The 25767-nt window shown below is 40.6% G+C and overlaps 2 protein-coding genes across 12 annotated transcripts in view; one reads left to right on the plus strand and one right to left on the minus strand.

Annotated features, from left to right (window-relative positions):
* GTF2H1 (general transcription factor IIH subunit 1) overlaps positions 1-12498 on the minus strand; it is a 34902-nt gene extending 22404 nt beyond the window's left edge. Inside the window, exons 1-3 of the mRNA XM_004418491.3 lie at positions 12279-12498; positions 4577-4745; positions 630-822 (exon numbers count right to left, since the gene is read on the minus strand). Of these exons, the coding sequence (XP_004418548.1) occupies positions 630-822; positions 4577-4730 (347 nt within the window). The 5' untranslated portion in view covers positions 4731-4745; positions 12279-12498. The remainder of the gene's footprint in view (positions 1-629; positions 823-4576; positions 4746-12278) is intronic.
* Positions 12499-12556: 58 nt separating this feature from the next.
* HPS5 (HPS5 biogenesis of lysosomal organelles complex 2 subunit 2) overlaps positions 12557-25767 on the plus strand; it is a 46279-nt gene continuing 33068 nt past the window's right edge. For 4 of the 11 annotated variants that reach the window (XM_087433121.1, XM_087433125.1, XM_087433127.1 and 1 more), the window contains exons 1-6: positions 12885-13118; positions 17349-17512; positions 20222-20332; positions 20506-20570; positions 21483-21675; positions 23024-23157. In XM_087433121.1, the coding sequence (XP_087289247.1) occupies positions 17405-17512; positions 20222-20332; positions 20506-20570; positions 21483-21675; positions 23024-23157 (611 nt within the window). In that variant the 5' untranslated portion in view covers positions 12885-13118; positions 17349-17404. The other 7 variants (XR_015552663.1, XM_087433129.1, XM_004418490.3 and 4 more) reach the window with 6 other exon arrangements.

Raw genomic sequence — 25767 nt, forward strand, 5'->3', positions numbered from 1 at the left:
CTAACAACCATGCCAATCCTCCTCTTTTTGCCGAGGAAGACCGGCCCAGAGCTAACATCTATTGCCAATTTGCCAATCCTCCTCCTTTTCTCCCCCCTTTCCTCCCCTAAGTCCCAGTAGATAGTTGTATGTCATAGTTGCACATCCTCCTAGTTGCTGTATGTGGGATGCCGCCTCAGCATGGCTGGACAAGCAGTGCACTGGTGCGTGCCCAGGGTTCCGAACCCAGGCTGCCAGTAGTGGAGTGCACGCACTTAACCGCTAAGCCATGGGGCCGGCCCCCCACAAATACACTTCTAATGGCTTAGTATCTTTATATTCCTGTGACAGAGAACTGGGAAAAGGAATGAAGGGACCTTAGCACCTTCCAATCTCAGTTCTGTTCTAAGCAAATGTTAGGCTTGAGGCAGTTAATTTAACTTGAGTTTACACATTCTCATTTGCCCAAAGCCGAACAGCTAGTAAGATGCTGAAGTTGAGAACCCAACACAGAAGGAAAGACACTAAGGCTCATGTTTTACTGTATCACACTATTGAAGCACAAGGGGTGAGAAATAACAAGCTATCATTCTACTGAGAGACTGGAGAGAACCTAGTATCTCTTAAACACTATTCTCTTCCTCCTTCACCTGTTTTTCTCTTCCAGTTCTTTATTTGCTTTCCTCTTGAATTTGGGCAGCAGCTGCTGAAGAAGGTCTTTCACTGCATCTCGCTCTTTCACTGCTGTGCTTTCATTGGAAAAATGGAAGTTAGTTGTGTCCCCTGCATGCAGGACCAGCTGAAGCTGAATTTTAGCTTTTCCTTCTGGACTGATTTTCTGGCCTAAAAAGAAGCATGGGGCTAATTAGATCAGGACACACACACTGTGGAAACTGCCATACAATAGGTTACTTCTCCCCCCAAGAAGATTCAGTATTCCTTTGGGCTGGAGCTGCCCTGTTGCAATCTTGATGCTTTTGCAGAAATGCACTCTTCTCAAGTAATCCCATATAACAGGAGCATGGTTCAACAAATTCACTGCTAACTCTCTGCTTCCTTCTGCAGTTTTCTTTTTGTGTGGCACTTCTCACCCACTGCTTCCACCTCCAGATACTAACAGGCTTTTGTTTCCATTCAACTGGGGCAGATCTCTTTCTAGTTTTCTAAACAGCCAACTAGGAGTACCGAATCCACCCTGAACAGCTGCCTCCAAGCAACATTATCATTAATAAAAATGATCTGTTATGATTCAAAAAACTCCACAACATAGCCCATGACTTACTAATTGCAAAGGAAAATATGTCATTTTACATTTGAGAGATCTGGTGCCACCACTTTAACCAAGTGATCAAATTTAGCCTCATTAAAAGTGGGACAACCTGACACTATGGGCTTTCTGAGGTGATAGAATAGGAAGTAAACACCACCACCTATGCACTGTCCTTGCCGAAAATGTTCAACTTGACTATCATCAAGCCTGTAGACTTGACTTTCAGTTTCTAAGAAATACAGATATACAGGGATAAATTAAACAAAACCTTGAGGAGACAATCAGACATAATCAGAATGTGTGATATTCTACAAGCCTATACTCTTAAAGAAGAGACTTAAGAGACTACAACTACATACACAGGCGAAGGCTGGATACTGGTTTAAAAAAAAAAAATCACAGCTATAAAAAACATTATTGGGACAACTGGGGAAATGTAACAATGGTCTGGATATTTATTATTAAAATTTTCTTGGTGTGATACTATTATAACCAAAGTGTAGGCACAATTAATAAAGTAAATATAGCAAAATAACAACTGCAGTATTTAGGTGGGATACATCATACAGGTATACATTGTACCATTCTTTAAATTTTTCGGCAAGAAGATTTTCATAATAAATTGGGGCTGGAAAGGGCAGAATATACCTACATAATGGAGAACTTGTATTCTTAACGAGTGGGCCTCTTGGCAATAGTAGAGCTGGTCTTTTTCATAAGGGAAAGAGATGGAGGGGCTTTGTGCCATTAGAATGGGTGGGACATGCTGCTTAGAGCTCTCAGCCCAAACCAACCTACCAACCCTTAAATAAACAGAAACTTTTTCAATGAAGATGCTGCTTCCAGACCAATAGTTTAGATGAAATATCTTACTGCCACAAGCAGCAATATGAAGCAATTTACACTGTCAGCCAGCCTGTTCCATTATCCCATTCCTCCAAAACAAACTATCACTCCTTTCTAGGCATCTTTTCTGTCATGGCTTTATCCTTGCTCCATCCTAGGTCTTGCCTCTGAGAGGCCTACCTTTGAAGTTTTTTAACTGATTTTTTAATTTAATTTAATTTTAATTTTATTTTTCCCCCAAAGCCCCAGTAGATAGTTCTATGTCATAGTTGCACAGCCTTCTAGTTGCTGTATGTGGGACGCGGCCTCAGCATGGCCAGAGTAGCGGTGTGTCGGTGCGCGCCCGGGATCCGAACCCGGGCCGCCAGCAGCGGAGCACGCGCACCCAACCGCTAAGCCACGGGGCCGGCCCCTTAACTGGTTTTAAATTGCTGATTTTCACCTTAGTCTTTTATTACTGATAACTTCCAATGGTTTCTTTCAGAAATGGGCATTCTTTCAAATATTCAACTTAAAATGAAAACTGATCTGGCGTAGATCTAGATTTGCATGTGCTCTCCTCTCCAATAGCTGAGAAGAACTGCAGAAAAATAGGAGAGAGGCATATTCTTTAGTGCATTCGGTGAGTATCACAATGAGGGTGTGTTTTGCGAAGCTACAGGGCTCGCTTCCGGTTCAGTTTAAGAGAAATGCTAATACAGACAGTTCCTCATTTATGAGTCTATTGTAGTACAAATGTTTATTTGTATGACTATTATCAGGAACTTGGTGAGGTATTGTTCCACAGAAATGAAGTTTTTTTCTGAGGAAGATTAGCCCTGAGCTAACATCCATTGCCAATCCTCCTCTTTTTGCTGAGGAAGATTGGCCCTGGACTAACATCCATGCCCATCTTCCTCTACTTTATATGTGGGACACCTGCCACAGCATGGCTTGATGAGCAGTGTGTTAGTCTGCACCCAGGATCTGAATCTGTGAACCCCAGGCCGCTGAAGCAGAGCGTGTGAACTTAACCAACACGCCACCAGGCGGGCCCCAGAAATGAAGTTTTAAAAGGAGGTAATATTACCAGGACAGTGGACAAAAGACCAGATAGCTTAGGCATTACTGAATTATGATGAATTTTAAACCGTATTTCCTTTTGAAAATTAACATTTTAAGTTATTTCAGTGGAGAAAGATGAGGATTTTGGTATTTTCAGCAGCAAAGTAGAGGTAAGTCCTTAGCGCAACTGTTCATACACAAAGGACATTTGTAAATTGAGTACTTGCAAACTGAGGGTTGTCTATTTCTCCAGGTGTCATGTTCCTTGAAATCTATACAGGATTTTATCTAGGAGAAGAATCTTACATCTAGGAAAATAAGTCAATCTATATTAATGATTACAGTTAAGATACCACAATTTGTCAAGGGTTTTGTTCCCCAGACTCCCCTGGGGTCTCTCCTATTCAAGATCTTTATTTAGGTGAATTGTAGAAATCCCTTTCAGAGTAAAGGTTCTAAACCCCACGATTCACTTGGTGCTTTCAAACCTAATTATTACTGAGGCACAAGGTACCATACCCTTTGGGTAATAAATTCAAAGTTAATCTTGCAAATTTGGAAAGAGAAGGGATTTTTATTTTTGCCTTCATACTTGAAAATCATAAAAAGAAAAAGGATATAAGAATACTATGGTCTATATTACTCTCATCTCATTCAGCATAAAATTGAGTCTATCTTCTCAACAAATAATGGACACATAACCAAAGACTAATTAGACAACTCACTTCAGCAATACAATTTTATTACAGGGCAATCTGGCATCATCTATCAACATTTTATTTATTTATTTATTTTTATTTTTTGTGAGGAAGATTGGCCCTGGGCTAACATCTGTGCCCATCTTCCTCTATTTTATATGGGATACCACCACAGCATGGCTTGACAAGTGATGCGTCTCGGTCCTCAAGCCCGGGATCTGAACCCGAGAACGCCAGTCCGCTGAAGCGGAGTGTGCAAACTTAACCGCTATGCCACCAGGCCAGGCCCTCTATCAACATTTTAAATGTGTGAACCATCTGAACCAGTCAATTTACTGCACGGCTATATCCCATACCCATAACCTCACAAAGATCTTAGTGCACAGATCTATACTGCAACATTGTTTGCAATAACAACATTCTGGAAACTTCCTAAATGTCCTTCAACAGAGGACTGGTTAAATACATGATTATACATCCATTCAGTGGAGTATTATGCAACTCTTAAAAGAAGGTATGTGGAGATCTTTACATGAGGTAGACTTTCACATGGAAAGCTGTACACATTCCGTTATTAAGTGGAAAAGGCAGGTTATAGAATAACACATATTCAGTGATTTCACTTTGTAATTATTTCTATATGGTTTATTTTTTGGACATTATAATAAAAACCCCACAAAGATTATATAAGCAATCTTCTTACAAAATTACTAACAAATATGACATATATCAGACTTACATTTAATATCCGCATACATATGGCTGATTGTAAATCTGTCTTTGCCTTCAGGTGCCCAGGCAATTCTTTCTGCCATGAGGTACAGAGCTCCATCCTGCTTCTTCTGACGCACCTTCTTTACAATCAGCAGAACTTCTTCAGATGAAGTTGCCATGATGGCTAGGAGGTGCTAACAGAAACAAAAAGATTTCACATCTCAATTAGGGTCGGATTTGTTGACTTCTAGAGCCACTTCCAAATATAAAACCTAAACTAATAATAAAGAGGAAAAAAGTCTCTTCCTTCATTCAAAGTTGAAGATAAAGTTGTATGGCATTATTCCTTTAAAATCAAATTTTATTTTGCTCATACTATAGCTGTGAATTTACACAACACTACAGTTTATAACACTTGGCAGTTTTTAAACTATTTCCACATATGCTAATTAGAGTATTTTCAATTTCTTCAGTTATATTCTTAAATCTTAAATGCACGATTGGTCAACAAATATGTGGTCTTTGATTCATATTTAAAATTGTAGAACTTAAGAATTATACAGGACCCTATTGAATATTTTGCATATTTGTTTCAACTGAAAAAACTAAGGGCCACAAGGTTTGTGTGACCTTCCCAGAACCACTCTGCACTGAAACCACATCCACATTTCCTGATTGCTGATCTAAGTTTCTTTCTGTGTGTTTGAAAATAAAACTTAGAGAATTTAATACTTAACACTTCAAGATGCTATTTTCCCCATCTTTTAACAATCAAATGTCTTCAACTGCTCTGCATGTTTTAGCCAAAGATTCATTTGTATATGGCTAATTCGTTACCTAGGAAACAGCATGGAGCTTCCTCCCCACTTCTCCCCAGTCTTGGGAATCTTAAATGCCCAACCCGAATTCTAGAGGCTTGAGTGTGGCTGTCTGGTATATGAGGCTGAAAAGGACTTTGAGGCTGTCTGGGCTCAAAAGGAAAGATGCCATGAATGATGGTGATGTCTGCCATGGGCTGGGGAAAGTGGTCGCACTAATGCCACATATATGCCATTTCTGGTGAAGTTATGACTTTAGTTTTTATTCCCAAAGGAATGATTTAAAATATATTTTTAAAATATTTACTTCTTCAGGTATAGTTTAAAGTATAATTTTAGAGAAGTTAGCATATCTAGGGGTCATAAGAATTAAATCTGCCCAGAGTAAACCGTTTATTGAAACATTTTCCTGGGATGTTAAAACAAACAGGAACAACGAAATATTGGGTCTGCGATTGGTTATTCAAAATGGTTGAGGAGAACTTCTGTTTGGACATCATAAGAAAGCAAGCATTAGGAAGAGTGGCAGGCATTAAAAATAATGTAAATCAGCAATTCTTGTATAAAGATATCTAAAAAATAGAATCTAAATTTTTTTTTTGTGAGGAAGATCAGCCCTGAGCTAACATCCATGCCAATCCTCCTCTTTTTGCTGAGGAAGACTGGCCCTGTGCTAACATCTGTGCCCATCTTCCTCCACTTTATATGGGATGCCGCCACAGCATGGCCTGACCAGTGGTGCATTGGTGCGCAACTGGGATCCAAACCTGGGCCGCCAGCAGCGGAGCGCGCGCACTTAACCGCTACGCCATGGGGCCGGCCCCAGAAACTAATTCTTAAACCATCACTTCTCAGGATTAATGAAAAACACCATTAGATTAAAAAACTAGGATTTCTCGTTCACTCAAGCAGTGATTTAGAAATAAAAAATACAAGTTTAAAAAAAAAAAGTGAAATCTTAATTTCTCTTAAGTTGATTACCTGAATTTTGAGTAGCCAGATCTTCCCTTTTATAGGTCTCCTTACAGCTTACTCCACCCCAAGAATGGAAAGGAAAAGTGTCAGTGTGAATACATTTATTCATTTTGTACTGAGCTAAGAAGTCTAGGGGTCATCCAAAGATGAATGTCTATCAATAGTGATTTCTGCTTTTGAAGAGCTTCCAGTCTAGTGTGCATGTGTGTGTGTGTGTTAGTGCATACAAATTAGAATGTGGGACATCCCAAAAGGCCGACAAAAAATGTTCTGAATTAGGACTCAAGGCAATTTCTTCACATGACAGGCTTTGTCAAAGGTTTGTCATGAATTTTTTTTTAGGGCAATTTTGCCTAACATGTTTTTTGAAATTTACCATATTATTACACCTATCAGTAGTTTATTCTTTTTTATCATAAGTTAGTTATGACTTGGGTCCTGAATGAGGATTTCGACAGAGAAAGGGAAACAGGCATTACAGGCAAAGGGAATGGTTTGGTGCAAAGGCTTGAGACTCTCCAGGAATGGTAAGTAGTCTGCTCTGGACGTAGCATAAACTTCATGATGGGGATCAGTGGGATACGAAGTTGGATGGTTAAGATGGAGGTAGATAGTAGAAAATGCCACCCTATGTGGTGGACAACAGAAAATCTCTAAAGACTTTTTGAATAGGGGAATGATTTGTATTTTAGGAAGTTAATCTGTGGGCAATATGAGAGAGACTGAAGAGAGGGACCAAAAATGGTCTGAACCAGGCAGGTGGCAGTGAAAAAATGAAGAGGAAGGGACAAGTACTGAGGAAGCAGGATGAAGAGGCACTGTAAATGCTGAAGGAGGTATAACAGCTGCTTGCTCACACCCCACTTGTAGGCCTTACTAACATGAGTACAGTGGTGCCACTTACAGAAATAAGTAAGAGGGAAAAACAGGTTTGAAACGGAAGACCAGGAATTCAGTTCTGGACATGATAAATGTTGAGTCATGCAAGTGGAGACAGTCTATAGTATGTGGGCATTTGTAAATGTTGGAATGCAGCCTAATAAGCTCAAAAACAAAAAGGGATTTAAAAAATTCCATAATCCCACAACCCTAACATCAATTTTCTTAATTTTAAATTGTGCTTATCTCATCTGTACCCACCTTACAAATGTAATCATGAAGCACATCCAAGTTAATTATCTTGTTTTCCACTTGCCATTGAAAATACTTCCCTATGCTGTTTTACGATCTCCATAGTTTTGATATATATACATCATATATGATAAAACGTTAAAATTCTTAATATATAATACCATCTTTTGACTGATTTACTTATTTGATGTCTTCCTAAGATTTTAGAGGGTTACTGCTGCTTAAAAAGTTTGAAAACCACTATTTTAAAACACTATTTAATAACATGAAAAGACACACTGTTAGGTGATCAAAGCAAGCCAAAAAAAAAAAGCATGTAGTTTGATTTTTTTTAATCACCTAAATGGATTTTAGATTTTTTAAAATCCATCTAAAATTTATTGAATGCTTAATAATCTGTCCTAGGCATTGGGCTAAGTTTTTTTTTTTTTTTTTTGTGAGGAAGATCAGCCCTGAGCTAACATCTGTGCTAATCCTCCTCTTTTTGCTGAGGAAAACCGGCTCTGAGCTAACCTCTATTGCCAATCCTTCCTCCTTTTTATTTTTCTCCCCCAAAAGCCCCAGTAGATAGTTGTATGTCATAGTTGCACATCCTGCTAGTTGCTGTATGTGGGATGCGGCCTCAGCATGGCTGGAGAAGTGGTGTGTCGGTGCGCGCCCGGGATCTGAACCAGGGCTGCCAGTAGCGGAGTGTGCGCACTTAACCACTAAGCCATGGGGCTGGCACTGGGCTAAGTTCTTTACAGGCATTATTTCAATCAGTCCCCAGTTAACAATTCTGAGGTAGGTTCTATTATTAGTTCCATTCTGCAGATAAAGGAAACTGGGTCTGAGAAATCAAGATGCTTTCCTAAAGCATTAAGGAAGTAGCAGAACTGGGTTTGAATCTGGGTCAGTCTGACCTTGGAGTTCCACTATGCTATTTTGCAAACATATACGACTGGACGGATATACATCCAATTTGACAGTGGTTACTTATGGGAGATAGGATTACAGATGATTTGAATGTTCTTATTTTCTGGATTATCTATGATAAATATGTATTTTGTAATGAGAAAAGTAGTTATTAAAAACGTCTTTCCAAGAGTTTATTCCCTATGTTTCTAAGGTAACGTGGGGAAGTGTTAGGGGTATCAGTGTGGGTAGGGGTGTCAGTGTGGGTAAGAATTAAAACAACTGTTTGTTATTTTCAACTTCTGTAATATCTTTATATCACTTGTACTATTTTTTATTTCGTTTTAAAATTTTAATTTATAAAGGAAATTATATAACATTTATGACACTATTAAATACTTTAATATTGATTTTCTAATATTCATTATAATAAACAAATAACTATTAAAATAAAAAAACCTCTCTATACTACGTAAAAAGTATACATACAAACCACATTTTAGGAAACATGAATTAAAATCCGAGAACGATGGGAGGGCAGGATTTGTGGAGTGGGATAAGCAAATAATTAGAAGATAATTTTAAGTATGTCCACATACGGAGGAAAAGCAATGAGCAAAGACAGCTGGCAGAGCAAGTCTCCAATTAACTGGGCTTACAGGCACAAATAAAAAGTGTCAGCTTTGGAAAAGGACAGAAAAACTTCTCTGAGACGGGAAGGTAAGAAAGAAAAGACGAGTGAAGACAGAGAAACTGTAAGGTGAGGAATAAACAGGATTGTTAGAACTCATTTTATTAGAATCAGCTACTCTAAATCAATTGGGAAAAACACAGTCTCTCATGTATAGCATGAAAACCATTCATATTAAAATTCGTTTAGGGGGAACTTTAAAAATAAATCAGAGATAAGTTATTGAATATCGGGTATGACTAGTCAATTGTGTCACAACTAACTTGCTTGGCAAATTTCCTTGGTCATCTGTAGCACCTCTGTTAACTGTACAAGGACCAGTTTTAGGAAGTTTAATAGAACCATTGGGGCTATCCTACAATGGCTTCTGTGATTTCTAGATTTTTCTTAAAGGTGGCTCCTTGGGGGGCAAAAACTTCCCAGTAGAACTCTCTAACAGCCACAGAATATTTTATGGAAAATACTGGTGTAGTTACATTTAAACCAATTGGCTTGATGAAGCTCTAGCTCTACTTAAAAGATTATTTACTTTATGAAACAATCTGCAACAAGACTTCTTCAAATAGCAAGTCCTCCAGTAAATGCATTAATTCATTTGCAGCTAAATATTTATTTGCCTGAAGCTAAATGTACATGCTTGCTCTGAGCCTTTGCACATTCTCCTCCCCTCCCATCAACTGGCTTTTACTCACTTTTTTGACCTACTCTAAGTTTCAAAGTTACTAGGCAAGGTCTCCTATTTTTCTATCACAACTACAGCACTTATCACAACTATAATTAATTTTTAATAAGTAACTCTTTTAATATCTGTCTCCCCCAACACACTGCAAGCTTCATAAAGAGGGCAGGGGCTGCATGTGTTTCTTCACTACAATACAGCACCCAGCAGCGTATTCTGGCCTATAAGAAGAGTCCAACAAATATCTGTGACATCTACTTAAGATCTCTGTTGTTAAAAGAACACAATCTGGGTAAGACAAAACAAGAAAGCTTTGCACATACATCCTCAGCTAAACTCCAGGAAGCACTACAGCTCTCTACGCACACACAAACCAGAGCACCACTCCTCACAGATTCCAGTAACTGGTTCATAAGGAAACAGGGATAGAAGAACTTTAAACTCTCAGCAGAAATCTTTCAATTACTGCATCTCTGTACTTCCATTACCTACATCCCCTTTTCCAACGTGCAGAGATAAATGGGGCAGAAAAAAAGGCAACAAGTGAAATATAAACCCTCATCACCCTCTGAGATTATTAGAGAGAGCGCGGCTGTTATCTGCCAGCATACAAAATGGAGATTTGGAATGCTGCTTGCCATGAGGCAATCCAAAAAAATTCTAACAATTCAGCATTACAGGGAATAAGACCTTGGAAGTATGTAAAGAGTGACCAAAATGTACTGTTGTAAGGATAGTTACACACACAAAGAAGATATTAAGGGGAATAACTGATGTAGCAATTTTCAGACCAAGCACTTTTTCATTTTACAGCAGTGCAGGGAGAGGCAGAGGGAGGAAAATGCGACAGAGAGACACAAGATAGAGGGAACTGTATGCTCATATTCACTAATAAATACTGCATACTGCAAGAGTACAATACCGAAATCCAGAGAAGATCAACCAGTTGGTAATCAAAGCGTGGAAAGGAGGGACTTAGACGGATGCCTGAGACTGCCACACTGAAGGCAGGAAAGAAAGATAAGGAGACAGGGCACAAAGACACCTCTAGCAGCAGTATCCATGAGGTAGAAATAGTGGTCAAAATGCTTGGACAGCTCAAGGTACACCAGACAACGTTCTGATGGTCAGGGGAAAAAACAGCAGCACAGACAAGAAGGGCTAAATGTGGACAGACAGACCAGCAGGGAGTAGATCCAAGCCTTGAGGGCAGTACATACAGGAAGCAGTCACAACTGACTGCAGCTGACCCTTTGCTTCATTACTTTTAACTGATTCCGCTCTCTTTGCACCCATTTTCTTAGTATTTTTAAAGAGCCCTCTCTTCATCTGCATGGATTATCTTTTTACATTTGCACTACCACATGTATTTAATAGCACCTAGAAAAGACTCAAACCTATCAATCTGCTGCGCTGCTAACATGTCGGCTGAGTGAGGGTAGCAGAACAAGTTTAATGGCCCCAAATTCTCTCTCCCTCCTTTCCAAACGAGGGATGCAGGTCTGCTAAAAGATACAAAGTTCTCTCCAGAGCCCAGACCTTCTGTAAGCCATAGGCCTGATACAACAGGCTATCTGCACTTCTGTTACCTCTCTATCTCATTTGTTCCAGTTTTGACTTTGAAAATCTATCTTAGCGTTGGCAACCTTGGCTTATTTACCAAAGCCCAGTTCATTGGTTTTCAAACTGTGTTCCAAGAGGTGAGGCTGAGTGGGTGGGGCTTGGCCCTCCCAAACTCAATTGACCACCAAAACATGCTGCCTAATATATTGGGGTTCCCAGTAAGAATTCGCGAGGAGAAGCTGTTGCACTCCTTTAGAGTCAATACTTACTGCAAAGTATATTTCAAATCACTTAGTTTTTGTATGTTTTTTAAATTGGGTCTTCTAATGGGCAAAAGATTGAGTTTTTATATCCCCCTCCCCCCATTTTACAGACCCTAAAATGGGCGTTTAAGAGTCAATCGGATCCGCCTTAGTCAATTCAGCCCCTGAAAACACGGGGGAACTTACAAAACAATTATATATTTCCATGCGTTGGTGATCTATTTTTAAGAAGATCAAATTGACATAGACCAAAACCAGCGAGGAAGGGTGTGGACTGGCGCACGTGTTAAGAAGGTTTTAAGAGCCGAAAGATTGACAGGTGAAGCAGAAGGTGTGCGGACACTAAGGTGAAGGCTTTTCTCCTACGGAAACCGAAAGGCTCAACAGCACACTTCCTAAGGGGAAGGGCTCCTCTGCCAGGAAGAGGCCTCCCCGTCCTTCATTCTCATGAGCCAAGTCTGACCCTGGCTTTGGCTAAATCTTCGAGCCCCTGCTCTCAGTGGAAGACCACGCTTCCTACAGGCAAGCAGATTAGGGATCGCCTCTTCCCCGCTTCACAGTAATAAAGGGCCACTGAGGCGGCCGGCTTGGGAGTTGTGGCGACGGCGACAGGGACACAGGAAAAAGGGGGCAGAATCAGCCTCGTCCTGCGGCTCCCGGGCCTGTCAGCTCCTCACCCACCTACCCACCCCCATTCTTCCGTCTAAACTTACCGGGTGGGAGCCACGGCCCTGGGCAGGGGGTAAGTAACTGGGCTGGGTCGGGTCGAGTTCCGCTGCGCTTCCTAGAGACGCTGCCGGGAAAAGGTTGACACCCAGCAGCCGCCGCCGTCGCCACCACCTCTGTTACTGGGGGGTCTCGCCTCCATCGCTGGCTGCGAGAACTCTGAGGGCACGTGACCGGAAGTACCAAGGCGGGCCGGTGGCCCACGTGACTCCACCACGCGGCCGCCATGACACCTTCCGCTAGTTCCCTCCCTCCCTCCCCCGTCGGTTCCCGCCTGTTTCATTTCCTCTCGCCGGCTTCAAGCGGTGAAGTGACCCGGGATCCTGGCTGGCTCGCCCCTTTGGCCTAGAGCTCCTCTGGTACCGGCCGGCGCTGCGTCTTCGGCCGGCAACGCCCCCCTGACAGCAGGCCGCAGAGAGCGTAATTGCGACCGCAGCCTGAGGGGGAGGGACCACGCGCAAGCAGGGGCGTAAGCCGTCACGTGACGAGGAAGTACCGTTGATAGCTTTGTCCCCGCGTCGCCGGCGCTCCTGGATGACGTAAGCCAGGGAGGGGCGGAGCGGGAGTGCGGCTCTCAGTGCGCGGTGAGTATCCCGGGGCCCAGCTGGGCAGAGTTTGACCCACTGAAAATTGGGGGCTACCGGCTTGGAGATGGTGGAGCGGGGCTGAGACCTACGGGCTGCTGGTCTGTGAGCCTGGCTTTGAAAACTTGGTTACCGAGGCTCATCTCCTCAAGAGCTCTGAATACAGTACTGAAGTGACCGCTGTTACGAGTTAACAGTTCCGCTAGGCACGGAGCTCCTTGTGGGCAGGGACTGTCTCCAGCGGTGCGTACAAGGCATGTTTAATGCTTGGATGCATGAATGAGTGAGTCGCCATTTCTCTGAGGTGCAGAGTTGTTCTCTGATTGATACTTCTTGCGTAGAAAGATTCTCTTGTGGAAATGGGGGAATCTCCTACTTCCCCTTCGCATAATATCTGTAATTTTTGCTTCCTTTTCTCTTTTGCCTCCTCTTCGTTTCACGCACCTAGTGGGGAAAAGAGAATGCTGTGATTTGCACTTTGTGTGCAAGGAGCAAACACTGGTCCATTAGTAAAATGAATACTAAGGCGATGAGAAAAACCTTTTCTTGATCCTACTACTCGGTTATGTTACCATCAAGTAATGCGGGGAAATGGAAAGGCGATTAGATTTGGACTCAGGAAAAGTGGATTCTAGTCTCAGCTCTACTTCTTACGAACTCTGTGACTTTGGGCAAGCCAGCCCCTCAAGAAGTTGTTGCATTGCTTTGGTAAGCATTTAAGGCCACCTTCTATTTGCTTAGTTTTTTTGCTAGGCTGAGGTATGACAGACATAACAGAAGTAATATTTAAACTCAGCTTTGCAGGAAGATAGGGCTTTGTTAGATGGAGGAAGATTCAAGAAACAGCATGTATTAAACTACGGAGGCACAGAAAGTTTATAGACTGGAAGAGGAACAAGAGAGAGCTCCCTATAGTTGGAGAATAGGAGAGAGGGTAAGGTGGGAGATGAGGCTGGAAAAAGAAATAGGGATGAGATCATAGATTATGTAAGAAGGGTAGCTATTGAAGTTTTGTACAGAGCTTTTTTTTTAAGTACATACTTAAAAAAATCTTGTTATTACAGAAAAGTTCAAACATAGACAAAAGTAGATAGGATAATGTAATGAACCCTAATGTACACGTAACTGGATTTTAAGTTACTAATATTCTGCTGTTCTTGTTTGTACAGAGCTTTTAAATTTCTAGGCACTTTTTATATCCATTGTTGCATTTGATTAATAGCAGCTTTCAATTTGAGCTCAATTCTACTGTATCTAGGTACTAGCCAGGAAGATAATATTCATTTTATGTGAAAATTTCTTTGAGTTTTAGTTGACTGCTTGCTCTGTTGAATCAAAAGTGTGACAGGGCTACTTTAAAAACACATCTGTTGCTATTTTAGGTTGTCATATAGAAACTTAGTGTCCAGATTAAGGAAGTTAGTGTTTCTACTCTATTCTGTGTTATCCAACTACTTAAGGAGTATTACATTCCTTCCCAGGCACCACATTTTCAGGCAAACTAAAGTACCTGTGTAGAAGGTTGACCGGAACAGAAAGGAATTTGGAAATTGTCATGTCAGGAATGATTGAAGAACTGGGGATATTAAATTTTTGAAACTAATAACACCTTTCAAATATTAAAGAGTTGTTTTGGAAAGAGTAAACTTATTCCCTTAAACTGTAGAAGCCACGATGAGGAATAATTAGTGAAAGCTCTAGGTGATCAGATTTCAGCCCACTGCTAAAAAAGGACCATATAATAGAGAGCTATGGAGGAGTCGAATGGGCAGCTTCATGAGAGGGAGCACTTCCTTTCTATTGCTGAAAACATTCAGGGATCCAGGGCAAAACTAGTTTCTGAATTAGATATGCGCACTGAATTACCTATCAGTCGTCTTCTACGGTGAGAATTCTGGGAAGTGGAACTTAACGTGGGGCCTGGAAGCCTGGGTGGAATTGGATAAGTAGATCTGGTGGGAAAGGAGTCATTTCAGGGAGAGTAAGCACAAAGGAAAGCATAAATCTGGAGTCGGCTTAACACTATCACCCAGCAGCTTCTCTTGAGAACTGCCATTGCTTATGCTGTTTCTTTTCCATTCTCATCTCCATTAAATCTTTTTTAGAAAAGTTGGAACTTAACTAGTTTTTTTTTATTCTGTTAAATCATAACTTCCAGGACATTCTTTCTTCACTGAGATCAAAGCCAAAGGGCCTGTCCACCTCAGACTTTGCTTTAAGATCAAAAGAGGAAGAGAGAAACACTGGCCTTGATGTCATTCCTTCCTGTCTTGTTTAGGATCTTGTACCATGGTTTTATGATCTTTTTCTTGTATCTTCAGTCTCTTTCATTTTAAAGACTTTTTTTTAGCTACTACCTACAAATCTGTTTGAGTCTCCCCTGGTCACAAAGTCAAGAGAGGTTTTCTCCTTTTCCACCAGATTTCTTGAGTAATTGAAAGGCCTTACCTTCACTTAACTTCCTCACCACCCACTCCTTTTCTCAAGTCTTTGATTTCTAGTGTCTGCTCACAGCACTTCAAAGAAATTATGTGATCTCCCAACACCAAATCCTTCACTGCCTTTCTGTTGCCTACCAGATTAAAATTTGTTCAGGTTCCTTGATTTGAGATTCAGAGTGTTTCGTAACTTGTGTCTGAATTACTATTCCAGCTTTATCGTTCATTATTCCATTGCTTGTATCCTGTGTTTCAACCAAAGACTAAACTTGTATTCTCCAAATATATTCTCTTTATCTTCGCTTGTTGATGCCCTATGTGCTGCCTTTTGCCGTTTCCTTCTGGTAAAAGCCTACTCAGCTCCTGTGCTACTTCCCTGAGGGAGTTTTCTCAGGTCTCCTTTAACTCAGTGTGATCCCTGTGTCCTCTGAATTCCAACGTAGCACTTTGCTTAGGTTTCCCTTATGAGTGGGGGAGTGTGTGTGTGTGTGTGAGATTTGTCTTTTTCTCCCTATTTGAATTATAAAGTGACCGGTTTCTGGAATTATTTCCTCCTGCTGTGCCTCCTATTTTACTAGGTACCCAATAAAATGAATGAGTGAAAAGAATGAGAGAAGATTTTTCTTAGATCAGAAATTCTCAAATATTTAAAGTATAGGACTAATAAAGATTATTTTTTTTTTTTCAGAACACCATTCTCCTTACAAAGGTCAAGTTGTATCAAGAATAGTATTCCTAGCAGGAAATAAGACTTTATTCTATGTATGCAATAAAAATACATAAGCTTAGATGTGTTTTGCCCCTAGAAAGTATGTTCCATGAGTGCTAGGACTTTGTTTTGTCCCCTGTTGTATCTCTGGGACCTAGAACGATGCCTGGCACATAGTTGGCACTAGGCACATATTTGTTGAATAAATTAATGAGTCGATACATGTGTTTCTGAAAAAAAATCAAAAACACAAACTATAAGTAATTAAAAAACAAATATAAATGACTGTTTCTGAATTTTTCTGTAGTATTTGCTTTTATTCTTAATTTGGCAGGTAACAAAGGATTGAGAAAAGTTAAAATTAATGGGTAGGATTTTCTTAAATTTTCTTTTGTTTTTTTCTGGAAATTGGTGCAGGTTGACAAAAATGCACACTGGAGAGTTGTTGACAGATAAGAACTCTTGTGTTAGTTTACGAAGTCCTCCTTGGGTATTTGGCATTGGCTACCTTGTATTCTTATTCTTACCAGGTCTCTTAGTGAAGCTCTTATTCCTCTTTGTGCTCTCATTTCCTGCACCTTACTTCTCACTTACTTAGTAGATGCATTTATTTGTTCAACAGATGCTTATTGAGCCCCTGATAGGCTGGAGAAAGAGATCCACAGGCCTGTTCCTATTAAGCACTGTTCATTTGTTGGCTGATATCTGTTGCATTTGCTGATAAAGGTTTATAGCTTGAGGCCTTTAGGGAAGATTGCCCTTTAAGGAGAGACTCTTTTTTTTTTGGTGAGGGAGATTAGCCCTGAGCTAACACCTGTGCCCATCTTCCTCTACTTTATATGTGGGATGCTGCCACAGCATGGCTTGATAAGCGATGCGTAGGTCCGCACCTGGGATGCGAACCAGGGAACCCTGGGCTGCTGAAGTGGAGCGTGCAAACTTAACCATTATGCCACCAGGCCGGCTCCAAGGAGAGACTCTTAAAGAGAGAAGATTTACAACTCAAAGAAGTTGACCAGTTTTTCTCTTAAATGCTACAGTGTCCATTCTACCTACTCACATTGTTAGATAAAGAGAGTGGGATAGCATTGTGGAGGGCCTTAAGAATCTGGACTTGATTCTTTGGGAGTCTTGGAGTCAGGGAATGATACAGTACAAGCTGATGGTTGTATAAAAAGTTACCTATGTGTGTTTTCTTTCCACCTAGATGCTAAGCACCTCCAGAGTGGGGATCCTTGTCCCTCTCTCATATTTCTCTTTGTTCTCCATGTATTCACTAGATGCCCGCTGAATGAGTGATGAGCTTCTTAAATTATGTTTTTGCAGGTTTTGTTCAGGAATACTGTGCCTATCACTCAATGTGGTTTCAACTTTCTGGCTAAATGACTTTTGTGCCAGTGATACCGGAATCTTACAGCCATGTTCTCGCAGAGTTTGAGTCTCTGGATCCATTACTGTCAGCCCTGAGGCTGGACTCTAGTCGTCTAAAGGTGAATTTCTTGATCCTTGTATCAGTTTCATTTTCATATTCATATTTTTGTGTGCTCTCTGTTACATGTGCCCCCTGCCCTCAAGTTCTTTGTGTTTGTGGAATCTTGGGTGTTCTTACCTGTGCTAGTAATACCTTCTATAGAAGTAGCTTGTTCATAGCTCTTTTTTGATTTATTTTTTGAGCTGCCATTTGTTTTTTTTTTTTAATTTTTTGTTTATTGCAGTAACATTGGTTTATAACATTGTAAAAATTTCAGGTGTACATCATTGTACTTCTGCATAGATTACATCATGTTCACCACCAAAATACTAATTACAACCCATCACCACACACATGTACCGAATTATCCCTTTCACCCTCCTCCCTCCCCCCTTCCCCTCTGGTAACCACCAATCCAGTCTCTGTCCCTATGTGTTTGTTTATGGTTGTTATTATCTACTACTTAATGAAGGAAATCATGTGGTATTTGACCTTCTCCCTCTGACTTATTTCACTTTGCATTATACCCTCAATGTCCATCCATGTTGTCACAAATGGCTGGATTTCATCGTTTCTTATGGCTGAGTAGTATTCCATTGTGTATATATACCACAGCTTCTTTATCCATTCGTCCCTTGATGGGCACTTAGGTTGCTTCCAAGTCTTGGCTATTGTGAATAATGCTGCAGTGAACACATGGGTGCATGTGCCTGTACAAATTGGTGTTTTCAAGTTCTTTGGATAAATACCCAGCAGTGGGATGGCTGGATCATATGGTAGTTCTATCCTTGATTATTTGAGGAATCTCCATACTGTTTTCCATAGTGGCTGCACCAGTTTGCAGTCCCACCAACAGTGTATGAGAGTTCCCTTCTCTCCACATCCTCTCCAACACATGTTGTTTCCTGTCTTGTTAATTATAGCCATTCTGACGGGAGTCAGGTGATATCTCATTGTAGTTTTGATTTGCATTTCCCTGATAGTTAATGATTTTGAACATCTTTTCATGTGTCTGTTGGCCATCTGTATATCTTCTTTGGAGAAATGTCTGTTCAGGTCCTTTGCCCATTTTTTAATTGGGTTGGTAGTTTTTTTGTTGGTAAGATGCATGAGTTCTTTATGTATTTTGGAGATTAAGCCCTTATCAGAAGTATGGTTTGCAAATATCTTCTCCCAATTGTTAGGTTGTCTTTTCATTTTGTTGATGGTTTCCTTTGCTGTGCAGAAGCTTTTTAATGAGCTGTCTTTCCCATCCTTGGAAAACATGATATTGATTGCTTAATTTTTTTCCCTCTCAGTAATACTGTTGTCTTCTCTCAGAAAGTAATCTATTTGATTGAAAATAAAATAGTATAAATGAGTACACCCCACTGCATTTTGAGCAGTATGAACCACTGCAGTTATACTAAGCTCATTCCAAAACAGGAAGTTTGATGTACTCTCTGTTTTAGGGAACAGAGCAAAAGTTCTTAGCTCTGTGGGAAGAAGTTTGTGCTTCCCTCAAACCCTAAGTTCTTTTTGATAAACTTGGGAATGCCACGGTGAGGAACAAAGTCTCATAAACAATTCCAAAATAATTTCATTATTACACTTTTGCTCCCATCCCAAGGCACCTTTGTAGCCTCCAATCGAAGGGAGAATAGGAAGTAATAGGCAAAATAATATGAGCAACAATTATATGAGGGTCGATATCAGACTTTTTTGTAGCTGCAAGTTACGGAATACCTTACCAGTAATGGCTTAAGCGGTAAAGATGTTTATAACCTCTTTGGAGGTTAGTGTTTCTGGGTTTAGTGTAGTGGCCCGATGATATCCCTGAGGACCCAGGCTTTCCTTCTTTCCTGTTTTACCATCATCCATATGTTAGCTTTTAGTCACAGTTGCAATATGAATGTCCTGGCTCCAGTCTTGATGTCTCCATGAGCATTTTCAGCAAGACAGAGGGCGCCAAGGGCAAAGGCTTTCTTTAATTCAAGCCCTGCCTTTTAACTGAGAGGGTAAAGCTTTCCAAGACGCCCCAACAGGCTTGGTGCTGTTAGCTGCAATTGAGTCACAGGGCTCCCCCTAGTGGCAAGAAAACTAGGTAAGTGAATATTTAGGTCTTGCAGTTTCTCTGGTGGAAAGCAACAAGGTTGAAGAGGGTTGGGAATATCTCATTGTCAGGCAACCAACAATTTTTGCCACACGGTGGGAACAGCATGGTCACTGCTTTCTCTGGTGAATAGGAGTGGAATCAGTAGGCTGAGGGTGTGGAGAGATATAATAGTGCAGTGACCTGTATCTGTGTCCTCTGCAGTCTCACTTACTCTGAAAGCTGTGTTTTGTGCTGATTATACACACTAGAAATGATTAAAGTGATTTCTTTGTCCCTTGGAGACTTACCTGATCTTCCGTCATTGTGGTTGGCATTGGAATGACCTAGCCAAATTGCACAAAATATGAATGGTCTAATAACTGGCTTTTGCCAAGGGAAAATTGCTTATTTATGCAATTGAGCCTATTCAGCCATTTTGAGATTCAATTAAAAATTTAAAACCAAAATGTTCTTATGTATTTTGCACTATACTAAAGTGAGAGCTTGAGTGCCATTATGTAGTGTCCAGCTGGGCAGGGAGTGGGGTTGGGGGAAGAACCTGGTACACAGATCCTCAGCATTTATTTTCAGCGGATGGTTTATTTGGTTAAGTGACTGTGATGATCTCATGCTTGTCTGTTTACATGTTTTTAGTGCACGAGCATAGCTGTGTCTCGAAAATGGTTGGCTTTGGGCAGTTCAGGAGGAGGACTCAATCTCATTCAGAAAGACGGCTGGAAGCACAGGCTTTTTCTTTCACACAGGGTAAGATTAAAGGCAGCCCTTTCATCTACCATTTGGAGTATCTGTCATAAATGCGAGTTTCTCCATTATAAATAATCATTTGGAATAAAAGAAGAATGGAAAGCTTGAGATTTAAGAGTAAAAGAATTGAGATTTTTGAGAAGCTGCCTAATATTTTTTCTTTTGTTCTCTAGGAAGGTGCAATTTCTCAGGTTTCCTGTTGTTTACATGATGATGATTATGTTGCTGTAGCTACCAGGTGAGAAACTGTTTTAAAACCATCTGATCTTTCCCAAATGCATTTTCTTTTCTTTTCTTTCTTTTTTTTTTTTCCTTCCCCAAAGCCCCAGTAGATAGTTGTATGTCATAGTTGCACGTCCTTCTAGTTGCTGTATGTGGGACGCGGCCTCACCATGGCCAGAGAAGCAGTGCCTTGGTGCTCGCCCAGGATCCGAACCCGGGCTGCCAGTAGTGGAGTGTGCACACTTAACCGCTAAGCCATGGGGCCGGCCCCCAAATGCATTTTTTTTTTTTTTTTTTTTTAAAGATTTTATTTATTTTATTTTTTCCCCCCAAAGCCCCAGTGGATAGTTGTATGTCGTAGCTGCACATCCTTCTAGTTGCTGTATGCGGGACTCGGCCTCAGGATGAACGGAGAAGTGGTGCCTCGATGCGCACCCGGGATCCGAACCCGGGCCACCAGCATCGCAGCGCGCGCGCACTTAACCACCAAGCCACAGGGCCGGCCCCCCAAATGCATTTTAAATTGACAAATGTAGTTGTGGATTTTTAGGGTGACCAACCATCTTGGTTTGCCTGGGACTGTCCCAGTTTTAGCCCTGAAAGTCCTGTGTCCTGGGAAACCTCTCAGTCCCTGGCCAACCAGGGTGGGTAGTTGGTCATTAGTGTTGGTGGAAAATGCTGATATGAGGCAACATTTCAATGGCCTGAAGGAGACCGGTAACAGAGATAATTTAGAACATCTGAATTCTCCTATTACACTGGTTTGGTTGACTAAAGCAAGGAAATTAATACCTTGACTTTCTGCTTCCTCTTTGCTGAAGAACAAGCGTTTGCATATATATTTAATATAGTTGATACTGTGATGCAATTAAGTTGTCCTTTTTTTCACCATTACCAAAAATTTGGTTCTGTGACTCAATTCTTGCAGTCAAGGTCTTGTAGTTGTTTGGGAATTAAATCAAGAGCGTCGTGGGAAACCAGAACGAATTTATGTGTCTTCAGAACACAAAGGCCGAAAAGTTACAGCTCTCTGTTGGGATACAGCTATTCTTAGAGTTTTTGTAGGTGATCATATGGGGAAAGTTTCTGCCATCAAACTCAGCACTTCCAAACAAGCAAAGGTGAGAACCAGTTCAGTCTTTGTGTATGTGGGTGAAATATAAGGTGTTGTCTTACAGAATTTCAATTAAAGGACATGATTTTATCTACTGTATTTCTTGGGGGACTGATCTAGAGCCCAGACTATTAATTTCAAGACTTGTCTTTTGTGGTATATCTGGTAGCCTGGTTTAGCTTGATACTGTTGCAGAATGGCTTCTGTTAGCTGACTTCAGTAATTTGCACTTTGTCTGTTATAGTACTCCATAATTCACCTCTATGATTTACTTAAATAAAACATTCTTTCATACTAGACTATTAAGAAAGAAAGAAAGAAAGAAAGAAAAGATACCTATTTGTTAGTTGTATGAATAAAATGGCAAACAGAGAAATGGCACCAATTGCCCAGGCTCCTATTCTCCTGGTTCCTGTGTAGAAGAGGAGTCTAGGTATATTTTATCTCAGATGGGCAAGGCTTCCTGCCACAGTTGTTGGAATAGAAGAGTTGAGTCTCAGGTTACCCTAAAAGAATGCTCCAGTTTGTTATTAAGGCAGAGCAGACGAGCTTCTCACTGTCCCTCTCCTCCAAGGCTGTTTGTTATATCAGAAGTGGGGACTTGTCTCATTGGCTTATTTCCATGTAGATTCCTGGCAGAAAAGAAGAGATTTAACTACCATTGGCTAACTTACTTTATTTTAATTAATGTATCAGAATACTCTCCTGGTTTGGTCGTGATGACCCATCAAAGTTATCACTTGATTCCTAACAATTTTTATTTTATTTATTTATTTATTTTTTGTAAGGAGATCAGCCCTGTGCTAACGTCTGCCAATCCTCCTTTTTTTTTGCTGAGGAAAACTGGCCCTGGGCTAACATCCATGCCCACCTTCCTCCACTTTATATAGGATGCTGCCACAGCATGGCTTGCCAAGCAGTGCGTTGGTGCGCGCACTTAACCGCTTGTGCCACCGGGCTGGCCCCCTGTTTCCTAACATATTTCTGATCCAAAATCCAGTTGGAACCCTACACGTAACTGTAGCTCTAATTTGTCTTTTTTCCAAAGGGAGAAGTTCTGTCTACAGGTGAAAAATTCTCTCACGTATTCCAAAACTTGCTTCATCTTTTTCATTCCAATCTCTAAGATTAGATAATCACAAACAGAACCTTAAGAATTCTTTTCTGCAGTTATGTACCAAATTATGTCACAAAACTTTTAAATGAGTAAAACTTGGATATCCTAACAGGCAAATTAAATTTCGGTCCACTTAAAAGTTTTATTTTGCTATCCAAATTATTTTCATTTAAAAGGTAAGGAGGAGATTGTGTGTGTATGTAATGATAAACTTTATTTTCTTGTCATGCCCCTTTAGGCAGCTGCTGCCTTTGTGATGTTTCCTGTTCAGACAATAACAACAGTGGACTCCTGTGTTGTCCAGTTAGATTATTTGGATGGAAGACTACTTATATCTTCACTTACTCGATCCTTCTTGTGTGACACTGAGAGGTATGTTGACCAACCATGAGTCATAGGATATATAGAATTTTAGAACAAGAAGGGACTTAGAAGTCATCTAGCCCAAACTCCTCAGTTCAATTATACAGATATTAATACGGAACCAGCTGTGTGCAAGCTGATATTTGGGAGCAGAGAGAAGACAGAGGAGACTGAGACAGTACAGTGGGTGACTAAGACAACTGTTCCATTAACTCTACCATGAAGCGTGGTCTACGTGCCATGGGGGAAGGCCAGACAAAGGCCTGTTTCAATATGGGAATGAGGAAGTCTTCCTTGATTGAGTTTGTTGTTGTTGTTTAAATTTGTTGTGTATTTAATAGAATTTTACTAAAGGGTAAAATTGAATGAAGAATAATTAAGAAATTTTGTGAAGCTGACAGATATTTTACTGAAATCTCAAGAGTGGATCCAAAGGTGCAACGAAGTGGCAAAGGAGTATGTTAGAGGCAGCTGTGAAATATCAGAACAGAATGGGAAAGAGGTTGAGATGAATATTATGTATCACTGTGCTGAAGGTCCTCAGCTGTTCTCGCTGGAGGGAAATTTTCACTGGCCACTTTTGTTTCCTATTGGCCGTGGTACCCCCTTTTAAAAATTTACTGTGGAGAATTTTCAGCATACTCAAAAGAAGAGAAAATTGTGTAATGAACTCCCATAACCCTCCCACCCTCACCCCAGCCAGCTTCAGTAGTTTTGATGAGGATTTTTGATAAGTAAAGTTTGGAGGAAGAGAGGTAGTAGGGGATATTCTAGCAGGAAGGAACAGCCTCTCGGGGGAAAGTGAGAAAGAATTAGGCATATTCCAGAACCTACCAGTCTGGCTTGAGTAGGGGAGTTCGTGGGAGATCAAGTTGGTAAATTGGCACCACATTGAGAGTGACAGCCTTAAATGTTGTGCTAATGAAATAGGTGAGTTCTCAGATCATTTTAAGAAAGTGTACATATAGAAAACCAGGGTTTTGAAACTGATTCCTTTAAAACTATCCAGGATTGAAAAGTCTTTGTGTGTTTCCAGGGGTTCATGTATCTCAGTTAGAAGACTGCTGTTCTGGAAAGCAGGAGACTGTTTATTTCAGGTTTGAAGGAATGTATGCTGACTGTCAGGAGTGGCAGAGGGAAGGATGAGGAGGAGTTGTACTTTGTTTTTATTTTCTTGAGATGAGAAAGGTACGTGGAAGGAGGCCAGTTACAGCAGGTGGCAGGTGTCTGGTATCAGAGAACCTAGCTGGACAGCAGGGAGGCAAGGCTTTGAGATGCAAATGGTCAGTTTACATGGAATTAGTAGGAAGGATGGTGTACTTGGTTCTAACCTATTTCAGACTATAGGTCAGTGATGAAGGTAGACTTACAGAACTGGAAGACTTAGAGATCATCTAGTGTCACTGTCGTTTTTGTGGATCGGAAAGCCTAGGCCTAGTGAGTGGTAGAGCCTTCCTGACGTCACGCAGGCGGGAAGAGGCAGGCAAGACTAGAGCCTTCCTGTCTCCATTCTGTGCCCTACCTGTTACCTCAGTTACCTCTATTACATCCTTTGACATTGGACCTTTAGCTGTTAACTCCACCCTTAAGATTTTGGTAAAATATTTGTTAGCTTCACAAATTTCTTAACTATTCTTCCTCTATAGCTTTTCAAGTTTACCTAAACGCCCAATTCAGAAATTTGGCTGAAATTCTGACAAGTGGTCAGAACTCTGAACTGAATTAACACCTTATCAGGGTTATTCTGAGGATCTAGTGAAATGGTATATATGAGAGACTTTTTGAAATAAAGAGCTAAATAAGTGGAGGTTTATTTTTCCCTCTGTGCAATAGAGTTGCTAATCATTATTTTCCCATTTCAGAGGGGTGCAGCTAGAGTTGAGAGTGAGAATAACATAGAACCTGCTGCATTGTTTTAGAAATGCCCATTTTCTGTTAGCTAGAATTCAGTTTTGGGGAACATGGATAGTACAGTAATTTAAAAAATTCATTTATGTTTAAAATTTTTTGTTTGTTTTAACCTATATTCCCTCCCAACAAAGAGCATTTTTTTTTTAACCAAGTCTCCTTATTACTAAACCGAAGTGATAGATATGAATTTGCTTCTCCTGCCAGTCACTGTCCATTTTCTGTTGGTATTGTTAATGAACAAGGTGGGTCCCAGGAGGGAATAGAACAAACAGAGACAAAGAACTGTGGCTTAGGGGGAGAACCTTGGGTAGTGGAGCCTGACAATATGATTTCAAGTTCTGGTCCTGCCACTTTTTAAACCTTGCTAAAGTCAGTTTCCCCATCCAGAATGTAGAGATAGTTTTAAGGATTAACTATCTGTATATGAAATACTTAGCCTTGTGCCTGTCACCTATTGTTTGAAAATGTAGAAAGTAAGATTAATGAGCACACAAATGAGAATGAGTTGGCTGTATTGGTTCACTCAGCAAACACTTTTTGCATTCCTCTGGATCCTTAGCACTGTATTAAGCACCATAGAGGATAGAAAATAAGCAAGAAATATATTTCATTTTGCACATAAGCAACATAAGTAATAAAACCATAAGTTCTTATATTGCTCTCTGTACATTTCAAAACACTTCCACATTCATACTCTTATAGTAAAGC

The sequence above is a fragment of the Ceratotherium simum genome, chromosome 7, assembly GCF_057802395.1.
Source record: "Ceratotherium simum simum isolate JZ-2026a chromosome 7, ASM5780239v1, whole genome shotgun sequence".
Classification (NCBI taxonomy): domain Eukaryota; kingdom Metazoa; phylum Chordata; class Mammalia; order Perissodactyla; family Rhinocerotidae; genus Ceratotherium; species Ceratotherium simum.